The sequence below is a fragment of the Dipodomys ordii genome, unplaced genomic scaffold, assembly GCF_000151885.1.
Source record: "Dipodomys ordii isolate 6190 unplaced genomic scaffold, Dord_2.0 Scaffold71, whole genome shotgun sequence".
NCBI lineage: Eukaryota > Metazoa > Chordata > Mammalia > Rodentia > Heteromyidae > Dipodomys > Dipodomys ordii.
This window is the reverse complement of record NW_012267287.1, coordinates 471406-485465: the sequence shown is the minus strand read 5'-3', so window position 1 is coordinate 485465 and position 14060 is coordinate 471406. Positions and strand designations below refer to the sequence as shown.

Here is a 14060-nt window from a genome sequence, read left to right as displayed (position 1 = left end):
TTAGAATGAACTTGTGACTTAGAAATTATGTAATCACTTAATCACAATAAAAAAAGAATTTCGGGGAAGGTAGGGAGGGAGGGGATGGTAGGGGGAAAACAATGGAGGGGGTAACAATGTTCAAGAGGAAGTGTACTCATTACCTCACTCATGTAACTGTAACCCTCTGTATAGTATCTTTACAATAAAAAATAAAGAGATTAAAAAAAAAGATGCTGTGGACTCAGGGGAGCATGACCACACAGACTGAGGCTGGGGGAACCTCTCCAAGGCAGAGGAGGCGGCAGAGGGCCTGAGTTGTTTCTTGGTAGGTGGGTGAGTTCAGGGAGAGGGCAATGGAGGTAGGTCAGGACTGGGGCTTCTTTTTTCTCCAGTAGATGATAGGATATTTCTTTGAGAGCCAGAAGCGCTGGAATCCACAAATCTGTGACTCATCTCTCCAGGAACTTTTGCTAGTATAGATTTATCATTAAGAATTGTTTATCTTCGCCAGGCGCTGGTGGCTCACGCCTGTAATCCTAGCTACTCAGGAGGCTGAGATCTGGGGATCCCGGTTCAAAGCCAGCCCGGGCAGGAGAGACGGTGAGACTCCTTTCTCCAGTAAACCACCAGAAAACCGGAAGTGGCGCTGTAGCTCAAGTGGTAGAGTGCTCGCCTTGAGCTGAAGAGCTGAGGGACAGCACCCAGGCCCAGAGTTCAAGCCCCACAACCAACAACAACAACAAAAAAAGAATTGTTTATCTTCATGGCCAGTGTTTGGAGACACATTTGCAAAACAAAGGGGTGCCATATAATTGTCCAAATGCACCAAGACGCACAGCCTTGTCCTCTGTCTTTTGAAATGGGTGCACCGAGGCCCCTCACCTGGAATGATCCTGGAGCTGAGTGCACAGGCCCGAGATGCTGCAGGAGCCTAGAGGGTGAGCAAGACCTCTTCAAGTCTGCAATTTAAAAGGGCCTTACTGGAAATGCGGGCTGGGGTGCAAATTGAAGGAATAAAAAGTTGAAGAAGCAGAGCCTGAAGAATGGGTTGTGGAAAAAGTACTGCACCAACATGTAGTAAATAGGAAGGCAGAGTATTTCCTGAAGTGGAAGGGGTTTACAGATGCTGGCAACACTTGGGAGCCTGAAGAAAATTTAGGTAGTCCAAAATCAATGGGAACATTTCATAATTCACAAAAAGCTGGTAGTGGTACAAAAAGAAAATCTATCTCTAACAGTGAAGCTGATTATAGCAGATCAAAGAAGAAAAGATACTGCTGACAGAGGAGCTTTGCCAGGGGTCTTGATCCTGAACAAATAATTGCCACAGATAGTGGAGAATTGATGTTTCTCAAGAAATGGAAAGATTCAGATGAAGCTGACTTGGTGCTGGCAAAGAGGCAAATATGAAGTGTCCTCAAATTGCAATTTGTTCTTACGAAGAAAGACTAATTTGGCGTTCTTGCCCAGAAGATGAAGCTTAGTAAATGTTTGCATTGTTGATATGTGCGAACATGTATATATAAAATCTGAGTTTTTAAAATTAATGGTGTAAACTACATTCTAACAAAAATAAATTTGATAAGTTGTTTTTGAAGGTAGTATTAGACTTGCTGAGACAGTTTTGTTTTGTTTTTCCAATAGCACTGGTTACTTTGAACAAATAAAACCTTTCTCTAGGTGCTTCCTTTCCTTTTTTTTTCTTTTTCTGTTCCAGTCCTGGGGCTTGAACTCAGGGCCTGGGCTCTGGCTTGAGCTTTTGTGTTCAAGGCTAGTGCTCTATCACTTGAGCCACAGCTCCACTTCCACCTTTTCTGGCACTTAATTGGAGATAAGAGTGTGATGGACTTTCCTGCCTATGCTGGCTCCCAACTGAGATCCTGAGGTCTTGGCCACCTGAGTAAGGATTACAAGTGTGAGACACTGGTACCTGTAGCATTTGATTCAATGGTGCATTTCCTCTGCACTCATCAGAGGGATGGTTTTTGTTTGTTTGGTTTGGTTTTTGTTAGGCAAATTTTCCGGTCACTACTTAGCCAGAACAACTTTGATATGTTGAAGTGCCATCCTGAAATTTTTTGTTTGTATATGCACATAAATCACATAATTTTATTTGTTTTTGGAGATTTTGCTTGATTAGAGGTGCTGGACATCAAATTGCCCCCCTTGTTTAAAATTTTAATTTTCTGTGCCAGACCTGGCGCTTCCCCTGAGCTTTATCCTCTCCACATCGGTACTCAACCGCTTGAGCCACAGTTCCACTTCAGGATTCTGTGGTAGTTAACTGGAAATAAGAATCTCAAGGACTTTCCTGCCCAGTCTGGCTTTGAACCTCAGTCCTCAGATCTCAGCCTCCTGAGTAGCAAGGATTGCAGGCGTGAACCTTTGGCACCAGTTTGTCTGTCTGTTTGTTTGTTTTTGAGACAGCATCACTAGGTACCTTAGATTGGCCTTGAACATGCTAGATAGCCAGGCTAGCCTCAAACTGTAGGTCTCCCTGCCTCTGCTATAGCTATATAAATGCAATAGATTTCTTGCAAAGTTTCCTGAAAGGGAAAATTTTCTCTACCAACAACTTCCTCCACCCAGATGAGAAAATTAAGACAAATCTTGATTTCCTTTAATTAGCTAAGCAAAACTATGTGGACATTTAAAACTTTCCTCAGTAAGTCATTCCTTTACAGAAGATTGAAATACATAATACTCAACGCTCATGAATCGTGGGACATCTAATATTCAGTCCATGGAAATAATTGACTGGTTAGAGATTTTGACAGTTTAGAACCTGCTAGCACAAATGTGTGAACAGATTATGTGTGTGTGTCCGCACACACCAGTTCTGGGGCTTGAACTCAAAGCCTGGCCATTGTACCTGAGCTTTTGTGCTCAAGGCTAGCACTCTACCACTTGAGCCACAGTGTCACTTCTGGCCTTTTCTGTTTATATGGTACTGAGGAATCAAAAACAGGTAAGCACTTTACCACTAAGCCACATTCCCAGCCCAATGTATATTATTTTCTTTATTGTAAATATGGTGAACAGTGGTCAGCAGTACACTAAGGTGCCTGGTGCTACATGTTTCTTGAAGAGCACTGCAATTTAAATTCATCATTTATATATATTTTAAAATACTGGTTGGTATAAACAGTTTATAATTTATAAACCTAGTTTATAATTACATTTGCTTTTATTTTCTAGGTAAAAATGAATGCTTAATTTGTAAAGTTCCTTGCCATACCGTTTTGCTCTCAAAACATGTAAGTTGAAATCTCTAAAATTTGATTGTGAGTGTACATGTGTGTGTGTATGTGTGTATGTGTTTGTGCATGGGTGAGTTTGCACATGCACACCCATCCACCCTGGGATGGCTTAGACACTGACTGTCCCTTAGCTGTTTTGCTCTCAGCTGGCACTCTATAATTTGAGCCAGAGCTCTACTTCCAGGTGGTTTTTTTTGGCAGTTAATTGGAGAAAAATTAAGATTCTTAAGGACTTTCCAGCCCAGGCTGGCTTCGAACCAAGATCTCAGCTTCTTGCGTAGGTAAGATTACAGGTGTGAGCCACTGGCTCTTGGCTAAAATCAATATGAGTTGAAGCATTTCCTTTTAATTTTTTTTTTTTTTTTGGTTGGTCGTGGGGCTTGAACTCTGGGCTTGGGCGCTGTCCCTCAGCTCTTCAGCTCAAGGTGAGTGCTCTACCACTTGAGCCACAGTGCCACTTAAGGTTTTCTAGTGGTCTATTGGAGATAAGAGTCTCACAGACTTTCCTGCCCAGGCTGGTTTTGAACCATGATCCTCAGATCTCAGCCTCCTGAGTAGGCGAGAGCCACCGGCGCCTGGCTCCTTTTAATTTTTTTAACCTATGTCAGCATTTTTCTTAGTTTACATTAGTTATGAAGTGGGGAGTTTGTTTCCAATGTGTTCCAACCAATCTCATCCCTTCTATCACTCTACCTTACCCCTGCCCCAGACAATCTCAACAACTTCCCATGTTCTAATCTTACAGTTGCAAAACACTTATTCTGACCTTTCTTAGTCTCTTTCAGACGATATTTCAAAATTATTCACTGTGTATTTTTTTCTTCCCCTTTTCAAAACTCTCTCCTCCTAAGTAGTCCCTTAGATCCATGTTATGTAAATGGATATGCATATAGAAATATCCATGCATATTGTGTGTCTTTTAGGTCTAGCTTTCACATATAGATGAAAACTTAATTTTTTTAGCTTGGCTCAAAATGATGTCTTCCACTGGGTACAAGAGGCTTACACTTGTCATCCTAGCTACTCTGGAGGCTGAGATCTGAGGATCACAGTTCAAAGACAGCCTGGAAAGGAAAGTCCGTGAGATTTCTATCTCCAGTTAACCACCCAAAAGCCAGGAGAGCTGTGGATCAAGTGGTAGAGTACCTATCTTGAGCAGGAAACCTAGGGGACAGGGTCCAGCCCTTGAGTTTAACCCCTAGTATTGGCACCAAAAAAATAATCATGGAAAAATTATGTCTGCCAATTGCATCCATTTTCCTTCAGATGTCATGATTTCATTTTTAGTGCTGTTTAATATATGCATCATATGTAATATGTATCATATGTAATGTATATACATGTTTTTGTATGTATGCATGATGTGTACACGCATTCATACACACTATCTACTTTATCCATTCATCTGTTCTTGGGTACCTCAGCTGATTCTGTCATCTGGTTATTGTGAACAGTGCTGAAATAAACATGGCTATACAGGTATCTTCCTAGTATGTGTCCAGTAGTGGTGTGGTAGAGTCATAGGGAAGAACTACTTTTTCTTTAGCTCTTTAATTTTTTTGAGCTCTTTGTAATTCTGAATATTAATCATTAATCAAAGATTAACACAAAGATTTTCTCCCATTCTGTCTCATAATCCTATTGACTGTTTCTTTTGCTCTGCAGAAACTTTTTATGTAATTTGACTTGCCAATCCTTGCTCCAACCCCCTGGGCATCTGAAGTCCTATTCTGAATACAATTATCTATGACTATATTCCAGACTTTTCCATATATTTTCCTGTAGGAGATACAAAGTTTCAGGTTTTACTTTGAGCCAACCTGAGTTGATTTTTGTACAGGTTGAGACACAGAGGTCCCATTTCAGTCTACTGCAAATGGATAGACAGTTTTCCCAGCACCATTTGTTGAGGAGTCTGTCTTTTCTCCAATGTATGTTTCTGACTTCTTTGTCAAAATTTAGCTGATTGTAGCTCTGTTTTTATTCCTGGGCCTTCTTTACTGTTTGATTGGCCTTCAGTTCTGTTTTTGTTACTATGGCTCTGTGGTGTAGTTTGAAGTCTAATACTGTAGTGCTTATACTGGTAGCCATTTTACTTACAATTACTTTTGCTATTCTGGGTTTATTATAATTCCACATACATTTTTAGATTGATTTCTCTGATTATGTAAAGAATGATACTAGAATTTTGTATTGAATCTATGGAATGCTTTTAGCAGTATGACTGTTTTCATGGTATTTGCCAATCCTTGCTCATGGCAGGTTTTTCTGTCTCCTGATGTCTCCTTCAATTTTTTCAAGGTTTTATAGTTTTAATTATAGAGATCTTTTCTTGGTTAATGCATAAGCATTTTGTTTCTTGGGGGATATTGCTAATAGAATTCTTTTCCTTATTTCTTTCCCAGCCTACTCATTGTTGGTATACAGAAAAACTATTTATTTTTATTTTTGTTTTTTTGGTTATAGGGCTTGAACTCTGGGCCTGGGCTCTGTCCTTGAGCTCTTCAGTTCAAGGCTAGCACTCTACCACTTAAGCCACAGCACCACTTCTGGGTTTCTGGTGGTTAATTGGAGATAAGAGTCTCACGGACTTTCCTGCCTAGGCTGGTTTTGAACCACGATCCTCAGATATCAGCCTCCTGAGTAGCTAGGATTACAAGAGTGAGCCACCTGCGCCCAGCTAAAGCTATTGATTTTTTAGCATTGATTGTATATCCTGCTACCTCTCTAAAGGTATTTTTCAGTTTTAGAGATTGTTTTATGAGAATGTATAGGATCTATTTAGAAAAGAACGATAATTTGATTTCTTCTTTTCCTATTTAAGTCCTTTTTACTTCTTTCTCCTGCCTTATTGCTCTAGCTAGAAATTCTAGCAATATATATATAACAGGAGTGGGGAGCATGGATATCCTTATCCCATTCCTGACTTTAGGGGAAAGGACGTCAGTTTTTCCCCATTTAATATGATATTGGCTGTAGACGAGTCATATATGGACTATTATGTTCAGATACATCCCTCCTGTTTCCAGGATCTTCAAATTTTTTATTATGGAATGATACCAGATTTTGTCAAAGTCAAGATGAAGGGTTTTGTTTTGTTTTTGCTTTTACTTTTGAGCTCTAGTTTAATTCCATTATGGTCAGATAGAACACAACATGCCATTTCAGTTTTCTTGCATTTGTCAGCCTTCCTACATGTCTTAGGATGTGATCTGTTGAGAAAGTTCCATAGTTTGTGTCACCATTGGGTGCAATACTTTCTGGATCCCTGTTAGATCCATGCGGTCTATGGTGTCATTTAATACTGAAGTTTGTTTTGTTGACTTTTTGTTTAGATAACGTAGTGGCGAAACTGGAGTACTAAGGTCTCCAGCTATTATGCACTGGAATCTATCAGCACTTGTTAGTCCAGGAGGACGTGTTTAGTGAACCTGGGTGTGATTGTTCTTGGCACAGACATGTTAAAAACTGAAATTTCCTCATGGATTGTTCTCTTTAGTATTAATATGAAGCAACCTTCTCTGTCTTTTCTGACGGATTTTAGATTGAAGTCTGTTGTATCAGATACAAGTGTTGCTCTTTCTGCCTATTTTCTGGCGCGGTTGGCTTACAGGCCCTTTTTCTGTCCTTTCGCACGAGCCTGTGCTTGTCTTTGTCAGTGTCATGTGTTTCTTATAGGCAGCAAATTTCTTGGATCCAAGTCTTCATTCTGTTTCTTGATTGGAGAGTAAAGACCATTAATGTTGAGTGTTAACATTGAGAGCTACGCCCCTTTCCTGTCATTTTGTGATGTTTGCTAATCCACTTATAGTACTGTTCATTGTTCTCTGTGCTCTTTTGGGTTTTTTCCTTCTGTGAGTAGGATTCCCTTAACTGTCTTTTGCAGTGCTAGTTTAGTAGTTATGAGTTCTGTAGCTTTTGTTTACAATGGAGGATTTTTATTTCCCCATCAATTTTCTTGTATAGTTTCACTAGGCAAAGTAATGTAGACCATCAGTTGTTGTCTTTAGAACTTGAATTACATCTTTTCACTGTCTCATTGCATTCAGTATGTACATTGAGAAATTGACTGTTAATCTAAGGGGCTTGCTGTTGTAAGTTACTTGTCTCCTCTGTTTTGCTGCTTTCAATATTCTGTCTTTATTTTGTATAGTTAGTGATTTTACTATAATGTATCAAATTTTCCTTTCTTGTAGTGCAATTTTCAAGTTGTAATAAAGCATAGTTAATAGGGCTTCATAAAATGAATTAAAGTTAATGTCTTTTGACGTTTGCTCTCTGAGTTTTTTTTGTAAGATTGAGTTTATTTCTTAAAATGTGTTCGGCAGAATTCAGGACTGGCAATATTTGGGTTCTGAAGGTGTTCTGTTTGGAGATTTTTTGGAACTAGGGATTTGGTTTATTAAATATGGGACTATCCAAAACTCCTAATTCTTTTTGAGTTAATATAAGTTGTGTTTTCCTAAGAATTTGTGCATTTCATTAAAAATTTAAATTTCCTTATCAACATGTTTGCAATCCTCATATTTTTTGGGGGGAGGGGGGATCCGGTCGTGGGGCCTGAACACTTGGCCTGAGCACTGTCCCTCAGCTCTTCAGCTCAAGGCTAGCACTCTACCACTTGAGCCATAGCTCCATTTCCGGCTTTTTTCTTTTTGCTATGTGGTGAGGAATCGAGTCCAGGGCCTCAGGCATGCAAGGCAAGCGCTCTACCACTAAGCCACCTTCCCACCCCCAATCCTCATATTTTTTATGTCTGTAAGGAAGGCCTATAATGTTCCTTTTCATTTTAACAGTATTATTGTAACTTCTCTTTTTTTCTTGACAATATTGAAATGATTTATTGAGTTTATATTTTCCTTTTTTCTTGTTTTCTCCTTTCTTCCTTTCCTTCTTTCTTTTTTTGAAAGGGAAGACTTCATTGTGTTATTCCAATGTTCCCTTGAGCTCTCTATCCTCCTGATTCAGCCTCTGGAGTTCTGGAATTAGAGGCTTCCATTTGGAAGTCTGGCTTCCTTTTCTCTTCTTTAAAATGAGTACCTCGCATCAATTTCCACTCTTTTTAATATTTACATTACAAAGTTATAGCTTTCCCTATATGTTCATCTTTGCCTATACTACATGTATCTGATTGTGTTATAGCTTTATTATCTTTAGACTTTAAAATTTCTGTATAGTTTCTTCTATGACTTTATATGTTATCCAAAAGTATATTGACTAATTCTCAAACATTTGAGAATTTTTAGTTATTTCTATTAATTTTATTGACGTTTAACACAGAAAAGAACAAAAATTTTAAGTGTATAACTCAAGTTGTCATGATCAGAATATAGCTAACATCCAGATCAAGAAGACTTTTATGTATGGGTGCTGGAGAGGTTTGAATGTTCCCCATCAAGTTCCTTCAAATGTGGGCTTTAATCTGATCAGCTGTGCTGAGATGTGGGTCAGGTAAGAGGTTTAGGCCACAAGGCTCTACCTCATGAGCAGACAGTATGAATTCTAGAAGGCTCGGGTCTTCTGCCGTCCCTTTGCTGCCTATGCAACAGGAAGGCCCTCACTAGCATCTAGCACTTGATGGTGAACTCCCACTCCAGCAATGTGAAAATACATTTCTTCTGTGTTTCATGAATTATCCATCTTTTGATCTTCTGTTAAATGACAGCATAGCACAGTCTAAGATAGAATGATCATGAACTGGGTTTTCTTGATGGTGCAGAGACCACAGAGTGCTTTCTCTCATTCCCCCTCTCCCCTTCTTCTTGTGCTACTGATAAGGCATGGGCTCTCTCTGCGTGCTAACTCATGACTCAGCACGGCCGTATACTTCTGCTAGTTTGGATTTCCCATGTTTCCCCCATTTTCCTGCTCCTCACTGCCTCTTGAACTCTCTTTGTTTCCACCAGGGATTATTACTTTCTACCTACTGGGAATTCCTTTTATTGCTTCTCTTGGTACCAAGCTGTTGGTGCCAAGTCCTCTCACATTCCTTTTACTATTTTTTCATTGTTGATCTGTTTGTTGTCAATCATCTCAGTTTTTGTGTATCAGAACAGATGTCCTTTCCCCTTTTTTTTGGCCATTTTTTGTCTTTTTTGGTGCTTAAACTCGGGGCCTGGGCGCTGTCCTTGAGCTTTACTGCTCAAGGCTAGCACTGTACCACTGGAGCCACAGCTCCACTTCTGGCTTTTTTTAATTTTAGTTGGAGATAAGAGTCTCATGGACTTTCCTGCCTGGGTTGGTTTCAAACTGGGATCCTCAGATCTCAGCCTCCTGAGTAACTAGGATTGCAGGTGTGAGCCACTGATGCCCACCTCCTTTCTTTTTGCCATAATTTCAAAGCATATTTTCAGGGGTATAGAAGAATGCAGCTCAGAGGGGTTGGTGGCTGCCAGCTGGCTCTACCTCTGAGCTCCGTTTCTGCCTGGCTCAGTCCTCAGAGGGACAGCCTCCCGGCACGGTCCTCAGAGAGACAGCCTCCCGGCACGGTCCTCAGAGAGGCAGCCTCCCGGCACGATCCTCAGAGAGGCAGCCTCCCGGCACGGTCCTCAGAGAGGCAGCCTCCCTGCACGGTCCTCAGAGGGGCAGCCTCCCGGCACGGTCCTCAGAGGGACAGCCTCCCGGCACGGTCCTCAGAGGGACAGCCTCCCGGCACGGTCCTCAGAGGGACAGCCTCCCGGGGTCCTCAGAGGGACAGCCTCCCGGCACGGTCCTCAGAGGGACAGCCTCCCGGCACGGTCCTCAGAGGGACAGCCTCCCGGCACGGTCCTCAGAGAGACAGCCTCCCGGCACGGTCCTCAGAAGGACAGCCTCCCGGCACGGTCCTCAGAGAAGCAGCCTCCCGGCACGGTCCTCAGAGAGACAGCCTCCTGGCACGGTCCTCAGAGAGACAGCCTCCCGGCACGGTCCTCAGAGGGACAGCCTCCCGGCACGGTCCTCAGAGGGACAGCCTCCCGGCCTCCCGGCACAATCCTCAGAGAGGCAGCCTCCCGGCATGGTCCTCAGAAGGACAGCCTCCCGGCACGGTCCTCAGAGAGACAGCCTCCCGGCCTCCCGGCACAATCCTCAGAGAGACAGCCTCCCGGCACGGTCCTCAGAGGGGCAGCCTCCCTGGCAGTGGTAAAGCGCTGGTCATTTGGGTCATCTCTGTTACCTACAGTTATTTCACTAAAGGCTGGATGTTTTTATTAAAACGATAAACATGGAATCATCTGCTCTCTCCTCAGACCAGCTCTGATGTCCAGACGTTGTTTATGAGCATAGACAGTCTGTGTAAGAAGTACTCCCAGGAGACCTCCCAGGTGAGTCCTGACAGCGAGGCTTACTGAGTTCTGTGATGCCCAGAGCAAATATTGCTGAGGCCTGTGGGACATGCAAATACTTTCTGTCTCCTCTGAGCTCGTTCCATCTTCATGGTGGTCAAGCGTTTGCAGCACAGAAGTTTTCAGCTGTTGCATCATGCCTTTAACCAGTGCTGTTGTTGCTTGCACTTGGGTGTGGCCCCACATGAGCCGTGCTCAGCTGCGCTGGTTTTCAGTTAATGTTCCTGAGCCTCTCGGGCTCGGAAGTCCAGCTCTCTTATGTAGCAAGGGGCTCTCCTGATACACCTTCCCTGGATCCCATGAGACCTGCCTGTCTTGTAGCTTCTCTCCACTAGTTTCTTCCTACCTTTCTCCCCACCAGCACACACGCCACATGCCACACGCCGCCACCTGTGCTTGTGGTGAGGACTTCTGCAAAACAGCCTCAGGACTCACTTCACACTGCTCTTAATCGTCTGCTCAAGCAGCTCCAAGTCTGTCATCCTTCCTTGTCTTATAAAGACCTGAGCCCTGCCAAAAAATAAAGTAGAATCAGCGCCCAGGAGGCTGGAGAGGGTAGGACCTCGCCCTCTGACGGGACGGCAGGCTTCACGCCCGTCTCCGCAGCCCTCTGTCCCAGCTAATGCAAAGGAGGTTGTGCTCCCCTACAGGGTCAGTGAGGGTGGGCAGAATGCAGACCGTTGTCTGTGTCTGTTGTTAAGCACAGATTGCTGGGGTGGAGTGAAGTGAGCCACGACGCGTGGATAGCAGACTCTGAATTCTACTTCAGCCCCCACTCAGCCTGGGCTGTGCACTCGTCAGTGCAGCATTCGTTGGAACAGTGACCAGTGGGTTACTGCTTCATCACTCACAGGAAATGGCTTTCTCCCCAAGTTTTAGACCACTGCTGCCTCACTCTCATCGATCTCAGAAGCCCAGACTATTCTCAGCACACATGGAACTGGGCTCTGAAGAATGGGAGGCTAACGGTAGTACACGTCTCTGTGAGTCCTGACAAGGCCCTGCCAATCTTGCTGGACTTCCTTGTCCTGGCTCTCCATCCCCACCCAAATCTATGTGTCAGATTCAAGATGTCCTCTGATTGGTACTACTTAGGCAGACGGCCATTCTTCAAGCTAACGACTGTTGTCCTTATAACTGTGCACAGCAGTTGACCCAGTAGGGTCAACTGTCCCCTAAAGTGAGCATACCGCCCAGGCAGTTTAACAGGAAAGGCGGCTTGGTACACAGACAGCTGGGGATTCGGGAGCTCTTCATGTGAAGCAGCTCCTCTTGCCCCTGCGTTTGATGAGCTTGTGGCTCACTCCTGCAACATCTGTGTACTGCCCACTGGACGCAGCCAGCACCCAACCCGGTACCCTCCCCCAAGTCTTTATCAGGAGGACTTTGTTAGAGAAGTACATGTAAAACAAAACACTATGACCCACAGTTCCGTGTCTCCAAGAGCTATGTCAATGCCGGGCGCTGGTGGCTCACGCCTGTAATCCTAGCTACTCAGGAGGCTGAGATCTGAGGATTGCGGTTCAAAGCCAGCCTGGGCAGGAGAGACCGTGAGACTCCTATCTCCAATAAACCACCAGAAAACCGGAAGTGGCGCTGTAGCTCAAGTGGTAGTGCCTTGAGCTGAAGAGCTGAGGGACAGCGCCCAGGCCCAGAGTTCAAGCCCCACGACCGACCAAAAAAAAAAAAAAAAAGAGCTATGTCAGCAACTGACATATGTCATCTTCTCAGATTTCAGAATTTCAAGAAAAACACCGGAGGAGATTGTTGGCCTTCTATAAAGAAAAGGTAAATTGAATTCATCTCTTGCCACTTGAAATGTTTGACCCTTTGACTTAAATGTCCACACTGTTAGCTAACTTCACATTCCTTTTTTTTGGTCAGTCTTAGGGCCTGAACTCTGGGCCTAGGCACTGTCCCTGAGCCCTAGCTCAAGGCTAGGACTCTACCACTTGAGCCACAGCACCACTTCTGCATTTTCTGTGTATGTGGTACTGAGGAATCTAACCTGGGGCTTCCTGCATAGTAGGCAAGCGCTCTGCCACTAGGCAACATTCTCAGCCCTAACTTCACACTCTTAAAGGGAGTAGGCTACCTGTTGTGGTGTTTGCTTTCTACCTTTAGGGTCATGGTCTCCTGTCCTCCTGACCATCAGTCTGTTTGCCTGACAACACCTGCCCAGGGACCTCTGGGATGTCGTCTACACAAGCATACCCATGTGGTCATCTGGGCCTCCTCAGCTGAAGCTGGGCCTCTTGAGCCTGGGAGTAGCACCTAGGCCTCTCTGATCACCCATCTTTGTTTTACTAAATAGAAGTCCTTTAAAACAAAGGCTGTGAAGCCCTGGAGTTGGGGTGCTCCTCAAATCTAGATGTGCTTCCCCAGCTTGGTGCCTTTTCTCTGTACGGAAGCAGCAGGCCTGCAGGGTGCTCAGGTTCTGTATGTTGCCCTAAGCAGTAGGAGCCTGCTTGCATTATGCCCTGTCTTGCCTGAGAATTTTGTGTGTTGTTGCCTTCTCAGTCCTCCCTGCAAACCTACAGGACAGGAAATAGGAGCTTCATTTACAGAAACCACCATAGAATCTGACGACCCATGTCAAGTCAGTACCTCAAGAGCTCATAGGTGCCGGGCAACAGTGACAGAGGCAGACCTAAGCACCAGGAGAGGCCCAGACTGACTTTGGTCCTGAAATCGCCTGTGTGTACACAAATGTGTCTCAGACTTTTGAGACCAGAGTCCCAGTAGCATTGATTACTCTGTAGCATTGATTCACTCTGGGCATCAACTGACTGACTCCGCTCTGCACAGATAGACCTCAGAACCTGATCGCTAAGGATGTAATGAACTGGGCTTGTCGGGAAATCTGATAGAGATGTTTAGAAATGTAGCTGCCGTTTTCCAGGGTCTTCTGATGATAGAATTGTTTCTGTTCAGATCTCTCAGTTGGAAGTGTCTCTTAGGAAATCAGTGCTCCAGACTGAGCAGCTACAAAGGTAAGAACCCCTCTGCAAGACAGTCATCTATCTCTGTCCCTCCAAAATCTGGGAAGGAAAGGAAAGGGCACTTTGGCTTAGCAGAAACTCTGTCAGAGCAAAAGCTGCTGTGGGAAAACCAAAGGGAAAAAAAACAGAAACAAGCATGTAAAACCCTGTGGGGCCCTCCATGACCCTAAGGCAGAAGGGGCCGTGGAGACTACAGACTCAGGCCCCTTGACGGTGACGCTACAGTCCTGCTCCCCGACCCTCGCAGCGTGTTGAGGCGGTGGACATGCGTGGCCGTGCAGAGTGCTGCTTTACGGGCACTGTAGCCCGCACCACCGGTGGGAAGACAGCCCAGAGCACAGACTCACCTTTCCCTCTTCAGAAAAGCGAGCTTTTAGTTTTTCTCTCTTCTTTTTTTTTTTTTTTTGTCGGTCATGGGGCTTGAACTCTGGGCCTGGGCGCTGTCCCTCAGCTCTTCAGCTCAAGGCGAGCACTCTACCACTTGAGCTACAGCG

The 14060-nt window shown here is 44.2% G+C and overlaps 1 protein-coding gene and 1 pseudogene across 1 annotated transcript in view; both read left to right on the top strand.

Moving 5' to 3' along the window:
- Positions 1–841: 841 nt before the first annotated feature.
- LOC105991256 lies at positions 842–1466 on the top strand (annotated as a pseudogene).
- Positions 1467–3013: 1547 nt separating this feature from the next.
- Positions 3014–14060, top strand: part of Rnf212 (ring finger protein 212) — a 28793-nt gene continuing 17746 nt past the window's right edge. The window contains exons 1-5 of the mRNA XM_013023865.1: positions 3014–3026; positions 3181–3239; positions 10469–10543; positions 12296–12352; positions 13499–13557. Of these exons, the coding sequence (XP_012879319.1) occupies positions 3014–3026; positions 3181–3239; positions 10469–10543; positions 12296–12352; positions 13499–13557 (263 nt within the window). The remainder of the gene's footprint in view (positions 3027–3180; positions 3240–10468; positions 10544–12295; positions 12353–13498; positions 13558–14060) is intronic.